This window comes from Entelurus aequoreus, linkage group LG03, assembly GCF_033978785.1.
Source record: "Entelurus aequoreus isolate RoL-2023_Sb linkage group LG03, RoL_Eaeq_v1.1, whole genome shotgun sequence".
Classification (NCBI taxonomy): Eukaryota; Metazoa; Chordata; class Actinopteri; order Syngnathiformes; family Syngnathidae; genus Entelurus; species Entelurus aequoreus.
In genome coordinates this window covers 52,979,837-52,995,705 of record NC_084733.1, presented here as the reverse complement: position 1 = coordinate 52,995,705, position 15,869 = coordinate 52,979,837, and the positions used below count along the sequence as shown (strand labels likewise).

Genomic DNA, 15,869 nt, shown 5'->3' with positions numbered 1-15,869 from the left:
TTGGAGAGGGAACCTCCGCAGCAACGACCACGCCAGCCTGAGCCACCCGGAGCCAGCGAACAGGTTCCCCACATGGACATAAACAAAGAACACACACCCACACGCACCCAGAGACACACGACAAGGGGGGGGACACGGGGTGACAATAACTCTACAATTTGTGCATTCCAGGATACCGGCGCTGCGGGGAGAGGGCTTCCCTCGCAGATGGCACCTCAAACACCAGGGCCGGTGTGCTGGAGGTGCGCACAGCCCGGGCACGTGCGCCGAGAGTGCTCCATGATGGAGGTGGGGAAGGTGATGCGGGTTGTCGGGCCTCCAGCACACGCCCCCGATCTGGGGGAGATGTACTGTGTCCCGGTAATGGTACAAGGGGGTACATATCGGGCAATGGTGGATTCGGGCTGCAAACAGTCCATGGTCCACCAAAACCTGGTTCAACCCGGGGCGTTGAAGCGGGCGACACGGGTGAAAATTAGGTATATTCATGGGGATGTGCACGAGTACCCTATTGTGCCAGTGCAAATTTTATATGAGGGACAAAAGCATAAAGTCAAGGTTGCCGTAAGCGCGCACCTTACGCACCCCGTAATTTTAGGGACAAATTGGCCGGGATTTAACCATTTGGTGACACAATGTATGGGGGTGCGTTCACGGGCAGTCAGTGAGGGGGCTATCCGCGCGGTTTTCAGCGGCGACGCGGCTTCATCGGGTACTGCCGAGCGGGAACCGATGGGGGCTTCGCGGGAGGCCCCCCCGGCCCCCCGGTGGCAACCTACTGAGGACTTTCCCCTCGAGCAGTCCCGTGATGAAACCTTGCGCGAGGCCTGGGACCAGGTGGATTACATTGACGGTCAGCTGGTGCGCCCAGGGAAAGCACGGGTATTCCCCCATTTTTCAATTATTCGGGATAGATTATACCGAATGAGCCGTGACACTCAAACCGGGGAGGAACGCACCCAGTTGTTGGTGCCAAAACGCTGCCGGGAAATGGTTTTCCAGGCGACGCATTTTAATCCCATGTCTGGCCATTTAGGGTATGATAAAACGTTTAATCGGGTCATGGTCCGTTTCTATTGGCCAGGCCTCCGGGCAGATGTGCGCCGTTGGTGCGCTGCTTGCCCGGACTGCCAGCTGGTGAACCCAGCGGCCACCCCAAAGGCGCCCTTGCGCCCGTTACCGCTCATGGAGGTCCCGTTCGAGAGAATTGGGATGGACCTCATCGGACCATTTCACCCGAGCACACGGGGATACCGCTTTGTGTTAGTCCTGGTGGATTACGCAACGCGTTATCCCGAAGCAGTGCCCTTGCGCTCTATCTCGGCCAAGAGTGTTGCGCAAGCGCTGTTTCAGGTCATCTCCCGAGTTGGAATCCCGAAAGAGATTCTGACTGACCAGGGTACGTCCTTTATGTCGCGCACGATAAAGGAACTTTACGGGTTACTGGGAATTAAAGCGATCCGCACCAGCGTGTACCATCCGCAAACGGATGGGCTGGTGGAGAGATTAAATAAAACGCTGAAAACCATGATCCGTAAATTTATGCACGAGGACAAACAGAATTGGGATAAATGGTTGGACCCCCTAACGTTTGCGATGCGGGAGGTACCTCAGGCCTCAGTTGGTTTTGCACCGTTCGAGTTATTGTACGGCCGGAGGCCTCGCGGAGTGCTGGACGTCATTAAAGAAAGCTGGGAGGAGGGTCCAAGCTCCAGCAAAAATGAAATTCAGTACGTCATGGACATGCGAGCAAAACTCCACAAGGTGGGGCACTTGTCACGTGAGAATTTGCTCCGTGCCCAAGAGCGTCAGCGGCGCACGTATAACAGGGGGGCCCAACTACGCAAATTCACACCGGGAGAAAAACTACTTGTGTTGCTTCCAACCTCAAGCTCCAAATTACTTGCAAAGTGGCAGGGACCCTTTGAGGTCACACGGCAAGTGGGTGATGTCGATTACGAGGTTCGGCGCTCGGACAGACGCGGAGACACTCAGATCTATCATCTGAACCTGCTGAAGGCATGGAAAGAGGCGGAGCCTGTTTCCATGGTGACAGTGGTGAAGGAGGAGGAGGAGTTGGGGCCGGAGATCCCGCGCTCTGGCCCGGCCCCTCAGTTGTCCTGTGATGACCAGCTCACATTGGCGCAGAGAGCGGAGGTTGCTGAGAAAGAGCGGCGCTACTCGGATGTGTTCTCCTCGCGGCCCGGGCGCACGGATCTCATCCAACATCAAATTGAGACTAGCCCAGGGGTTACGGTGCGGTCTCGGCCATATCGGCTTCCCGAACACAAGCGCAAAGTGGTTCGGGAGGAATTAAAAACCATGCTTGAGTTGGGGGTAATAGAAGAATCCCACAGCGCGTGGTGCAGTCCCGTTGTTCTGGTTGGGAAGAAGGATGGGACTGTGCGGTTCTGTGTGGATTACCGCAGGGTGAATGAAATGTCACGTTTTGACGCGTACCCAATGCCTCGGGTCGACGAGCTCCTAGATCGGCTGGGCATTGCTCGTTTTTTCACGACACTGGATTTGACCAAGGGCTACTGGCAGATTCCCTTGTCACCAGAGTCCCGAGAAAAAACGGCCTTCTCCACTCCGGAAGGTTTGTACCAATTCGTGACACTTCCGTTTGGCTTGTTCAGTGCGCCCGCCACGTTCCAGCGTCTCATGGACCGCGTGCTGCGCCCCCACGCTGCATACGCGGCTGCATACGCGGCTGCATACGCGGCTGCATACCTGGATGATGTCATCATCCAGAGTGGCAGCTGGGAAGAACACATGCGGCGGGTGGGGTGCTCGAGTCCCTGAGGCGGGCGGGGCTCACCGCCAACCCGGCGAAGTGCGCAGTTGGCCGGAGGGAGGTACAGTATCTGGGGTACCACTTGGGGGGGGGGGGCAGGTGCGGCCCCAGGTAGACAAAACAGCGGCAATCGCGGCCTGTCCACCCCCCAAGACAAAAAAAGAGGTGAGGCAGTTTTTGGGACTGGCGGGCTACTACCGCCGTTTCATTCCCCGGTTCGCGGACTTGACCGGCCCACTGACTGACCTCACCCGAAAGGGTGCTCCAGAACTGGTCCAGTGGACGGAGCAGTGACAGCGGGGGTTTGAGAAGGTAAAAACAGCACTCTGCAAGGAGCCGGTGCTGCACATGCCTAACTTTGACATCCCTTTCTGTCTGCAGGTGGACGCGTCAGGCCGGGGGCTGGGGGCGGTGCTGTCACAGCGGGTGGGGGACGTCGACCGCCCCGTGCTGTACATCAGCCGGAAACTCTCGGACCGGGAGGCAAGGTACAGCACGGTGGAGAGGGAGTGCCTTGCCATCCGGTGGGCGGTCGGGGCCCTCCGCTACTACCTGTTGGGGCGTGCCTTCAGTCTCTGCTCGGACCACAAACCGCTCCAGTGGCTCCACCGCATAAAGGACGCCAACGCGCGGATCACCCGGTGGTATCTGGCATTACAGCCCTACAACTTCCGGGTGGTCCACAGGCCGGGTGCGCAGATGACCGTGGCCGACTTCCTCTCTCGCCCCGCTATGGGGGGGTGTGGGGGGGAGTGGGCGCGGCCGGACGGCTGCCCGGCCTGAGTCTAGCGGTGGAGGCATTTGTAGATTGGGCGTGGTGCAGGGGCCGGCCATGAAGCGGCAGACAGGTGAGTGGATATCTCAGCTGGAACGAGTTATCTAATCACCTGTTCCTTTATTAGCAGCGTCGGAGACCATGAGGGGGGGTGTGGGCTGGAGAGCACGAGAGCGACACCACGAGAGCGGTGCTGAAAAGCAGAGGCGAGGAGCTGAAAAGCCACCAGACACGGTTGTGCAAGATCATTAAAACGATTGTAACCCGCTGCAGCAGAGTGTTGTTCCCTTTCCTGTGGTTCCAGAAGAACCCGATACAGAGGTCGCGTCACAGCCCTGTTCTGCTCACTTAGTCTAACAGACGCAATCCACTTTGTGCACGTTTAGTAGATTAGCTGTGCGTGTGCTATTTCCGGTTTACACATGTTTTAGTGCAAGCAAGCCTCTAGTAAATCAGGCCCTGAGTCGAGACTGCAGTCCCTTACCTCACTCAAAGTGTTGAGTGAGGCATTGTGCACGTCATTTAAAATATGCTAGTAATGTTTTATTACCATTTGGTTTTACCAGACTAAATCATTACATTATTCACGATCACATTTTTTCCGTGGAATATGGCGGTTCAGCACTGTCAGCATTGCCTACAAATGAATAATTTTAGGTATTCCCTGTGTTTTGTTTATGCAAGCCAATAATGTGACCTTTGTGAAACGGAGTAACAGTTCTTCCAAGACCCAGCAGTATGTTTTCATATGCAGAATTTTTTTCTGTCATGGACAGTCAAGATTTGGCTCATTTCATTTACAACATAAATACGGCACATGCTGAGTTGTGCTGCCCATCCCACTTACGCACGTTTCTTACAAATTGTTATTATTTTAAAGGAAAACAAATATATATTGTCAACAAGCCTTGTTACAGCAGAGAAAAAAATTACTACACAGATTTGTGTTCATATTAATCTCTGTCTCAACTTTGTTAATGCTGTACAGCTTTGTCCAGCCTGGAATCAGGCATTAGAAAAACAATACGAGAACAAATTGCTCCCAACATACAGACTTCAATGAGTGTTTGTATGCATCTGTGTGACTTATCGCATGGGACTAACATTCATTCATCAGAAACAAATATTGTATATTTGTCAACATCAAATGCTTTGAAAGGCAGCACAAACAACTACCTTTTGCTTCCAATAACTGTCACCCTTATCTTCTACCTACCTGTCCGTCTCTTCCTGTCTCTGTGTCTCACACAGTCCTTTAAGGAAAAGGTAGAGTGATGCAGTGCATGCTTCCCTGGCAGCCTATTGGCTTGTTACTGTAAGCTAATAAGGCAATAGTGCATTGTGTTTGTGATTGTCATTGCTTTGTTATTTATTTATTTATTGCTGTGTTTGGCATAGTTACTTTCCTCGTCTTTCGAGGGTGAAATCATGGAATCTTCTAGCAAAATGTGGAGTGTTTTTAGTTGTTAGATTGTGTTGTGTTTGGCCACTTGCTGGCTCAAGTGTGTATATGTTGTTGTCAGTGTGTGGTAATATGTGTGTGTGTTTATCAATGTGGATGAATGTATGTTTTTTTTCCAGAGCCTGCTGCTTCAATTTGGCTAAATAGTAGTTTTCCTTTCCATTTTTTTGTAACATCTTTCTTTTGAAATAAAGACAGCTTGTTAGTTGTGTTTTCATCCGAGGTGTGAGATATCTTTATGCTTCAGTGGAACATTAAGTGTTATCACAGATTGTGCCAGGACTGAATACGCACTGTCAATATTGCTGGCTTTTATTCTTATCCAGTCTTCCACTTTGTAATAAAAGCACTGTTAAATGCTAATTTAGTCCTTTATGATTGAGGTAAATATAAATGGGTAATTAGTTCCTTTGTTGTTGTCCTTCATTGTGTATTTTGTACGGTTAATAGTGTATTTGTTTCAGTCTGGAGGACAGGACCAGGAAAGGAAACACAAGAAACGCCGGGGTGAATTCTATTCCATCCAAACATCACTGATCGTGGCCGCACTGAAGAAGATGCTTCCAATCGGCCTCAACATGTGCACCCCAGGAGACCAGGAGCTCATCTCCCTGGCAAAGATGCGCTATTTGATGGTTAGACTAAAATCTACTGTTCAAACAAGTGTGCAGCTTCAATAAAATGACAAACTCGTTTTAAGCTTTGTTAAATTTGTTTTACAGAGAGACACAGACGATGAAGTCAAAGAACACATCTGGCAAAACCTTCACCTCAGAGTAAAGGTGAGTGTTGAATTAATGCGCCTCTTACTTTGCATTATACTGTATTGAAATACCCATAATTTATACCCATACAATACTCATTTATTAATTGACATCGTAAAAGTGGTGTCTCACGTGTCAGGACCCAAGCAGAGTTAAAAAGCTTGCGATGACCTTCCAATGGCTGTAACCCGCTCTCTTCCCTGGTCCGACATAATGTACTGTAATTTACACCATACTAGAACACACACCACACCACACCACACCAGTTTAACAGCAACAAAGCAACCGTTTTTTAAATCATTTCTGTCATGAACCTCTTTCTCTCCTGGTCGCGTGCAACAAACACAAGCATGTCTGTTTGCGAGGTCTCCAAACTCAGTGACCGCTGGGCTTCAGCCCAGGTAAGACCGTGCAGTAAGGTTGCCCTGGCAATACAGTGGTTCCTTGGTTTTCATTAGTAACCCGTTCCAAAAGGTCAGACAAACATTTTTCCCATAAGAACTTATGTAAATCTAAATTATCCATAGCAGACAACCACAAATATTAACAGAAAACACATGTTATGTATACTAATTATAGTTTACATACAGAAAACTATGTGACATACATATACATGACAATTTAACATCATTTTAACTATACTGAAGTATTTTGTTGGACAAGATGGCGATGAGCGGAAGGGATGAGTTCTTTCTTGAATTCAGTACCGTTCCTCACTTTCTTTATCAAAGTGCTGGTACTTGCGGCTGTCATTGGCTTCATGGTGGCTTATTTTGTCCCAATGTTCAAAAAAGCACAGAGACTGAGTCAGCAACGTGGTATTCTTTGCTTTGGAACTTGATAGAATAATTTACAAAACCCAGAACCAGTGAAGTTGGCACGTTGTGTAATTCGTAAATAAAAACAGAATACAATGATTTGCAAATCCTTTTGAACTTATACTTAATTTAATAGACTGCAAAAAATATATATTTAATGTTCAAACTGAGAAACTTAATTTTTTTTTGCAAATAATCATTAACTTAGAATTTAATGGCAGCAACACGTTGCAAAAAAGTTGGCACAGGGGCATTTTTACCACTGTGTTACATGGCCTTTCCTTTTAACAACACTCAATAAACGTTTGGGAACTGAGGAGACCAATTTTTGAAGCTTTTCAGGTGGAATACTTTCCCATTCTTACTTGATGTACAGTTGTTCAACAGTCTCCGTTGTCGTATTTTAGGCTTCATATTGCGCGACACATTTTCAATGGGAGACAGGTCTGGACTACAGGCAGGCCAGTCTAGTACCCGCATTTTTTTACTATGAAGCCACGCTGTTGTAACACGTGACTTGGCATTGTCTTGCTGAAATAAGCAGGGGCGTCCATGATAACGTTGCTTGGATGGCAACATATGTTGCTCCAAAACCTGTATGTACCTTTTAGCATTAATGGCTAATGCTAAAAGGTCTAATGCCTTGTGCACTAATACACCCCCATACCATCACAGATGCTGGCTTTTCAACTTTGCGCCTATAACAATCCGGACGGTTCTTTTCCTCTTTGTTGCTGAGGACACGACATCCACAGTTTCCAAAAATAATTGGAAATGTGGACTCGTCAGACCACAGAACACTTTTACACTTTGTATCAGTCCATCTTAGATGAGCTCGGGCCCAGCAAAGCTGGCGGCGTTTCTGGGTGTTGTCGATAAATGGCTTTCGCTTTGCATAGTAGAGTTTCGACTTGCACTTACAGATGTAGCGACAAACTGTAGTTACTGACAGTGTTTTTTTGAAGTGTTCCTGAGCCCATGTGGTGATATCCTTTACACACTGATGTCGGTTTTTGATGCAGTCCCGCCTGAGGTGTCAACGGTCACGTGCAGTGATTTCTGCAGATTCATTGAACCTTTTGATGATATTAAGGATGAAATGGTGAAATCCCTAAATTTCTAGCAATAGCTTGTTGAGAAAAGTTGTTTTTAAACTGTTCGACAATTTGCTCACACATTTGTTCACAAAATGGTGACCTTCACCCCATCCTTCAATGACTGAGCATTTCATGGAAGCTGCTTTTATACCCAATCATGGCACCCACCTGTTCCCAATTAGCCTGTTCACCTGTAGGATGTTCCAAATAAGTGTTTGATGAGCATTCCTCAACTTTCTCAGTCTTTTTTGCCACTTGTGCCAGCTTTTGTGAAACATGTTGCAAGGCATCAAATTCCAAATGAGTTAATATTTGCAAAAAATAACGTTTTCCAGTTCGAACGTTAAGTATCTTGTATTTGCAGTCTATTCAGATGAATAGAGGTTGAAAAGGATTTGCAAATCATTGTATTCTGTTTTTATTTACGATTTACACAACGTGCCAACTTCACTGGTTTTGGGTTTTGTCAGTGGTGTGCCGTCAGGCCCAGCAAGGCCTTCTCTGCTGGCCTAACATAACCAGAAATCATGATCATAATTAAAGATAAAAGTAATTTTTAATTTACTTTCCCTAAATATCTAAAAGTATTCATATTATCTTCATGTCATATTATGCTCCTTCCAGCGCTGTTGTTTTTAGGTTATAGAGTTTTTATCCAATCAAAATTCAGCTAGCTTATGTTGCCATGCTGTACGGAATCTGCCCGAGGCCTTCCGAATCAACAATGCGGGCATCTGTGCACTGTCAGTGAACGGACACAAACATTTGACAGACAGTTGCGATAGCCAATCAGATCACGAGTTGTTGTCAGTAAAGCCTTCTAGATGGCCTCACGTTGAACGTGACATTTACGCGTCCTGTGATTGGATACTCATCAGGACCGTTAGGTCTGCCTATGGCAGATATATTTTGTGATGTTATGAGCTAGGTAAAATAAGAACTCCATTACCCAGCATGCCACAGTAGTGAAGCGCATGCGCAGTAGCCCCGTTTAGGTTTTTGAATGTAGACATGCCGGCAGCTGGATGTTATCGATGAACATGCTGTGGAGTAAACTTTAAGAACTCAGCCAACACGCCTCGTCTGCATCTTATATGATTAGAAAAGACAACACATATATTTGCAAGGCCATTTTCAAGAAGGATATTTAAAGAGAAACTACATCTTGTGAGACGATGTCGACCCAACCCCGGAAGCTAGATCAGATGTCTCGACGATGAAATGGGGAAATGTCTGCCACACAACGAGCGGCACCACTGGCTTATACGGCGTCGAATGGGTTCTACAAATTGTGAGTTCAAATATTTTATTTCTTTATTTTTTCACGTTTAAAGGCCTACTGAAATGAATTTTTTTTATTTAAACTGGGATAGCAGATCTATTCTATGTGTCATACTTGATCATTTCGCGATATTTCCATATTTTTGCTGAAAGGATTTAGTATAGAACAACGACGATAAAGATTGCAACTTTTGGTATCTGATAAAAAAAAGGCTTGCCCCTACCGGAAGTAGCGTGACGTAGTCAGTTGAACATATACGCAAAGTTCCCTATTGTTTACAATGATGGCCGCATGAAGTGAGAGAGATTCGGACCGAGAAATTTCCCCATTAATTTGAGCGAGGATGAAAGATTTGTGGATGAGTAAAGTGCAAGTGAAGGACTAGTGGGGAGTTGAAGCTATTCAGATAGGGAAGATGCTGTGAGAGCCGGGGGTGACCTGATATTCAGCTGGGAATGACTACAACAGTAAATAAACACAAGACTCTATTAGCCACAACACAACCAGGCTCTATTAGCCACAACACAACCAGGCTTATATTTAATATGCCACAAATTAATCCTGCATAAAAACACCTGCGTGTTTGTTACGCTAGCTCCTAGCTCCTCTGGTAGCTCCTAGCTCCATAGAACACGCCAATACAATTCAAACACCTGATCAACACACACAATCACTCAGCCCAAAAGACCGTTCACCTAACCCAAGGTTCATAAAGCTTATATATTTTTAAAAAGTTACGTACGTGACGCGCACATACGGTCAAGCTATCAAATGTTTAGCAGCCAAGGCTGCATACTCACGGTACCTGATATTCAGCTGGGAATGACTACAACAGTAAATAAACACAAGACATATATATACTCTATTAGCCACAACACAACCAGGCTTATATTTAATATGCCACAAATTAATCCTGCATAAAAACACCTGCGTGTTTGTTACGCTAGCTCCTAGCTCCTCTGCTAGCTCCTAGCTCCATAGAACACGCCAATACAATTCAAACACCTGATCAACACACACAATCACTCAGCCCAAAAGACCGTTCACCTAACCCAAGGTTCATAAAGCTTATATATTTTTAAAAAGTTACGTACGTGATGCGCACATACGGTCAAGCTATCAAATGTTTAGCAGCCAAGGCTGCATACTCACGGTACCTGATATTCAGCTGGGAATGACTACAACAGTAAATAAACACAAGACATATATATACTCTATTAGCCACAACACAACCAGGCTTATATTTAATATGCCACAAATTAATCCTGCATAAAAACACCTGCGTGTTTGTTATGCTAGCTCCTAGCTCCTATGCTAGCTCCTAGCTCCATAGAACACGCCAATACAATTCAAACACCTGATCAACACACACGATCACTCAGCCCAAAAGACCGTTCACCTAACCCAGACCTGGGCATTCTGCGGCCCGCGGGCCGCATCCGGCCCTTTGTGCGTCCCTGTCCGGCCCGCGTGAGGCCAATTATAAATTACAAAATAAATTTTTAAAAGTATCTATGTCGAGTGTGCAATACAACGGTGCTGCTTTTGTTTTGAAAATCGTTATTTGTATTACTTCCGTGTGGACGTATGCGTGTGCGTGATTGTGAGTGAATGTGAACAGCTGCAATCATTAATTACAAAATAGAGTTGAAAAAACATCTATGTCGTGCGCACAATACAACTGTGCTGCTTTTATTTTGAAAAGTATTATTTATGGGCGTGTGTCCGTGTGTAACCTGCGAGTGAAGGTGCACATGCAGCGACAAGTGATGCACGGTTTACACCCCAGACGCTAAAAAGAGAAAAGTTGATGAAGAATGGCGTGTTTCCAACAGGACATGGACTGCCATGCAACGTTCCCTCTAAGGTGCGTGCCTGCGCAATTGCGCACTGCTCAAGCGTCTGCTGCGCGCAGCAAATATATGCCGCGCACCAAATCAAATCCCATCTGAATTCTAAACAAAATAAACATATTTATTTTATGTAATTTTGCAATGCAACTTTGAGTGACAGTGACAACAAGCGGCCCTAACGGTGTTCGTCAACACCGTTCAATTGAACACCGTTCAATTATTGTAACGTCTATCGAGATGCTTCGAGGCCAGGAATTATATCGATCACTTTATTGAGCAAAACTGTTTATATTCGGCCATAACCACACCAAAAAATAAGTAAAACACTTCTATCTCGAAAAACTAGTCATTTTCTGCCGTACAAACCAGGCCAAAACCAACTTGTCATCTGTCACCAACACGCATAGCACTAAACCACTGGTGCGTTTATGGCCACACAAGAAGTCGGACAACTCAAACACCACACAAAGTTACACTATGACTCCTCAGTCATACGTGTGCTTATTTTACTGTCATTTATTATTAATGTTAGTTTCTTTATATTAGTCATGGAATGCTGTTACACACACTATGTTGAAGTATTACTATTATTATTAATTATTATTATTATTATTATTATTATTATTTATCTTACGGTATATATCAAAAATAATATTGAGCAAAATTTAATTGAAATATTGTCGATGTGGCCCTCCAGCAGTGCTCGGGTTGCTCATGCGGCCCCCGGTAAAAATTAATTGCCCACCCCTGACCTAACCCAAGGTTCATAAAGCTGATATATTTTAAAAAAGTTACGTACATACGCAAAAAAAAGTTGCGCACATACGGTCAAGCGATCAAATGTTTAGAAGCCAAAGCTGCATACTCACAGTAGCACGTCTGCGTCTTTGTCATCCAAATCAAAGTAATCCTGGTAAGAGTCTGTGTTGTCCCAGTTCTCTACAGGCGTCTGTGTATCAAAGTCAAAAGTCCTCCTGGTTAGAGTCTCTGTTATCCGAGTTCTTCCATCTTGACTGCATCTTTCGGGAATGTAAACAAAGAAGCGCCGGCTGTGTACTGTTGTTGCTGACTACGAGGGAAAAATACGTCCATTTCGCACCGACAACTTTCTTCTTTGCTTGCTCAGCTTCCTTCTCCATAATGCAATGAACATGATTGCAACAGATTCACGAACACAGATGTCCAGAATACTGTGGAATTATGAAATTAAAACAGAGCTTTTTCGTATTGGCTTCAATGTGGAAGGCATACCCGTGTTCGCCGGGCTACGTCACGCGCATACGTCATCCTCAGAGGCGTTTCGAACCGGAAGTTTAGCGGCAAATTTAAAATGTCACTTTATAAGTTAACCCGGCCGTATTGGCATGTGTTATAATGTTAAGATTTCATCATTGATATATAAACTATCAGACTGCGTGGTCGGTAGTAGTGGGTTTCAGTAGGCCTTTAATATGTTTTTTGCAAAATTTTTTTTCACAGTACCGCATAAGGTATGTTTTAATTGCTGATGCGGGTTTATTGATTTTTAAATGCGCCAGAAAATAACCCGTTTTGCACACTGTTGAGGTGATTCAATGCACAGTAAATGTGTTTCTGTATAGTATTTCTCCAGCAATGGTCATGTGGGGACATAAATGATGGTGTTTTGAGAGGTAATCAATGAAGTCGGACATCACTGAAGGCCTCGGTGGGAAACGCACGGCCCGCCACTGGGTTTTGTACAATATAAAACAAAGTACAAAGAGTTAAACATAATCCAAAATTAAAACCCGCAGCATGCTCGCTAACCTTCCATACATCCATTTTCTATCGCTTGTCCCTTTCGGGGTGCTCGCTAATCTGCGACAAAATATTTTTGCAAATGATAAAGAGGTGTGAATTAATGAACTCCTTGCAAAAATTAATGACATCAGCAACCTAGGACACTGAATATAATCAGAACAACTCTAAATAATACTGGACATAGTTCACATAGTCACATAAATTTCAGTAGTGAAGCAAAATAAAACATGCTATATAATTAAAGTGATCACCACTCTTGCAAGTAATTGATCAAAGCGGCAACTTTGTGCAAGATAAATTATAAGAGGAGCGCCAGATAAGCTGTAAACAGTTCACTACTGTATAAGTTACAGAAACTGCAATCATACAACCGAAAAAAGTGATGAGACAATTAAGCAGGCCATGGTATAATGCACACTGTGAGGGCAGGCCACCAGGAGCCAGGAGGCTCACACTTGAATCACACTTTTGATTGATTGATTGATTGAAACTTTTACTAGTAGATTGCACAGTGAAGTACATGTTCCGTACAATTGACCACTAAATGGTAACACCCGAATAAGTTTTTCAACTTGTTTAAGTCAAATCCAGCACATTAAAATGACTTGAGTTTGAATACACCCTAAGTGAGCAACCCGTCCTTTCACAAATACAGATTTTTGACTTTCTGTTAAGGGACTAAATGAAACTTGATGCCAAGATAATTTAGTGTTTCATAACATTTGCTGTATTTGTTTGATATCTTTCTGTGAAACCTTCCTCCAGTCTGAAGACCCTGCCGTGAGGTGGCAGATGAACCTTTACAAGGATATCATATTACGAGGCGAGGGGCCTCCCGACCCTGAGAGAGTGGTGGATCGTATCCAGAGAATCTCCGCTGCTGTTTTCAATCTGGAGCTGGTAGGAACATTTTGCACTCTCACACATTATCTGGAGGTGTTGGCAGTGAACATATGGCATGTCACATACTCAAGCACATCTATTTTACATTGTGAACATTAAAACTTCCTGTTAAAGGCCTACTGAAACCCACTACTACCGACCACGCAGTCTGATAGTTTATATATCAATGATGAAATCTTAACATTGCAACACATGCCAATACGGCCAGGTTAACTTATAAAGTGCAATTTTAAATTTCCCGCTAAACTTCCGGTCGAAAATGTCTATGTATGATGACGTATGGACTTGACGTCAAACGTTGAAACGGAAGTATTCGGACGCCATTGAATCCAATACAAAAAAGCTCTGTTTTCATCTCAAAATTCCACAGTATTCTGGACATCTGTGTTGGTGAATCTTTTGCAATTTGTTTAATGAACAATGAAGACTGCAAAGAAGAAAGTTGTAGGTGAGATCGGTGTATTAGCGGCTGGCTCCAGCAACACAAGCAGGAGGACTTTGAGATGGATAGCAGACGCACTAGCCGCCGACCTCACCTTGACTTTAGTGACTGCCACCAGCCATCTGTTTTGAGTTTTGAGAGATTTTCACCACAGCACAACATCCCAGATGATATAGCGAGATCAGTGGCTCACCGTGTAATTGTCGGCATTAAGGAAGGTGGCGAAGATGCTGGCGGAGGAGAGAGAGGAACGAAGCCCGGTTATGTACCGGTGTGGAACTATAGGCTTGCTAAGGTTGAACTTTTACCAGTTCTGTAACTTTGTAATGCTATATCCTGGACGTATGCATGTGTGTGTTGACAATGAAAGGCTTTTCTGTTCTATATCATGTAAATAACTCTGCTGCACAGCTGCTTCAAGTTGTAAAAAGAGGTTCAAACTGGCTATACAGTAAGCTGAGCTACTGCACAAACAATTCTAACTGGTCCATTGCCAAACACAGTAGGCACTGATCCAATTAAAGGCCTACTGAAACCCACTACTACCGACCACGCAGTCTGATAGTTTATATATCAATGATGAAATCTTAACATTGCAACACATGCCAATACGGCCGGGTTAACTTATAAAGTGCAATTTTAAATTTCCAGTTAAACTTCCGGTTGAAAACGTCTATGTATGATGACGTATGCGCGTGACGTCAATCGTTGAAACGGAACTATTCGGACACCATTGAATCCAATACAAAAAGCTCTGTTTTCATCTCAAAATTCCACAGTATTCTGGACATCTGTGTTGGTGAATCTTTTGCAATTTGTTTAATGAACAATGAAGACTGCAAAGAAGAAAGTTGTAGGTGAGATCGGTGTATTAGCGGCTGGCTCCAGCAACACAAGCAGGAGGACTTTGAGATGGATAGCAGACGCACTAGCCGCCGACCTCACCTTGACTTCCTCCGTCTCCGGGCCGCCGACCGCATCTATGATCGGGTGAAGTCCTTCGTCGGCCCGTCGATTGCTGGAACGCAGGTGAGCACGGGTGTTGATGAGCAGATGAGGGCTGGCTGGCGTAGGTGGATAGCTAATGTGTTTAGCATAGCTCTGTGAGGTCCCGTTGCTAAGTTAGCTTCAATGGCGTCGTTAGCAACAGCATTGTTAACCTTCGCCAGGCTGGAAAGCATTAACCGTGTATTTACAGGTCCATGGTTTAATAGTATTGTTGATTTTCTGTCTATCCTTCCAGTCAGGGGCTTATTTCTTTTGTTTCTATATGCAGTTAAGCCCGATGCTATCACGTTAGCTCCGTAGCTAAAGTGTTTTGCCAATGTATTGTCGTGGAGATAAAAGTCACTGTGAATGTCCATTTCGCGTTCTCGACTTTCATTTTCAAGAGGATATAGTATCCGAGGTGGTTTAAAATACAAATCCGTGATCCACAATAGACAAAGGAGAGAGTGTGGAATCCAATGAGCCAGCTTGTACCTAAGTTACGGTCAGAGCGAAAAAAGATGCGTCCTGCACTGCACTCAAGTCCTTCACTCTCAAGTTCCTCATCCACGAATCTTTCATCCTCGCTCAAATTAATGGGGTAATCGTCGCTTTCTCGGTCCGAATCGCTCTCGCTGCATTGAAAACAATGGGGAAATGTGAGGAGCCTTTCAACCTTTGACGTCACGCTACTTCCGGTACAGCTAAGGCTTTTTTTATCAGCGACCAAAAGTTGCAAACTTTATTGTCGATGTTCTCTACTAAATCCTTTCAGCAAAAATATGGCAATATCGCGAAATGATCAAGTATGACACATAGAATGGATCTGCTATCCCTGTTTAAATAAAATAAAATAATTTCAGTAGGTCTTTAAGCATAATGTTACAAAATGTGCTTAGAAATCATA

At 44.9% G+C, this 15,869-nt stretch overlaps 1 protein-coding gene across 1 annotated transcript in view; it reads left to right on the top strand.

Moving 5' to 3' along the window:
• Positions 1–15,869, top strand: part of LOC133646604 (ryanodine receptor 3-like) — a 168,978-nt gene that overhangs the window by 107,387 nt on the left and 45,722 nt on the right. The window contains exons 52-55 of the mRNA XM_062042144.1: positions 4,824–4,838; positions 5,499–5,669; positions 5,757–5,816; positions 13,396–13,530. Of these exons, the coding sequence (XP_061898128.1) occupies positions 4,824–4,838; positions 5,499–5,669; positions 5,757–5,816; positions 13,396–13,530 (381 nt within the window). The remainder of the gene's footprint in view (positions 1–4,823; positions 4,839–5,498; positions 5,670–5,756; positions 5,817–13,395; positions 13,531–15,869) is intronic.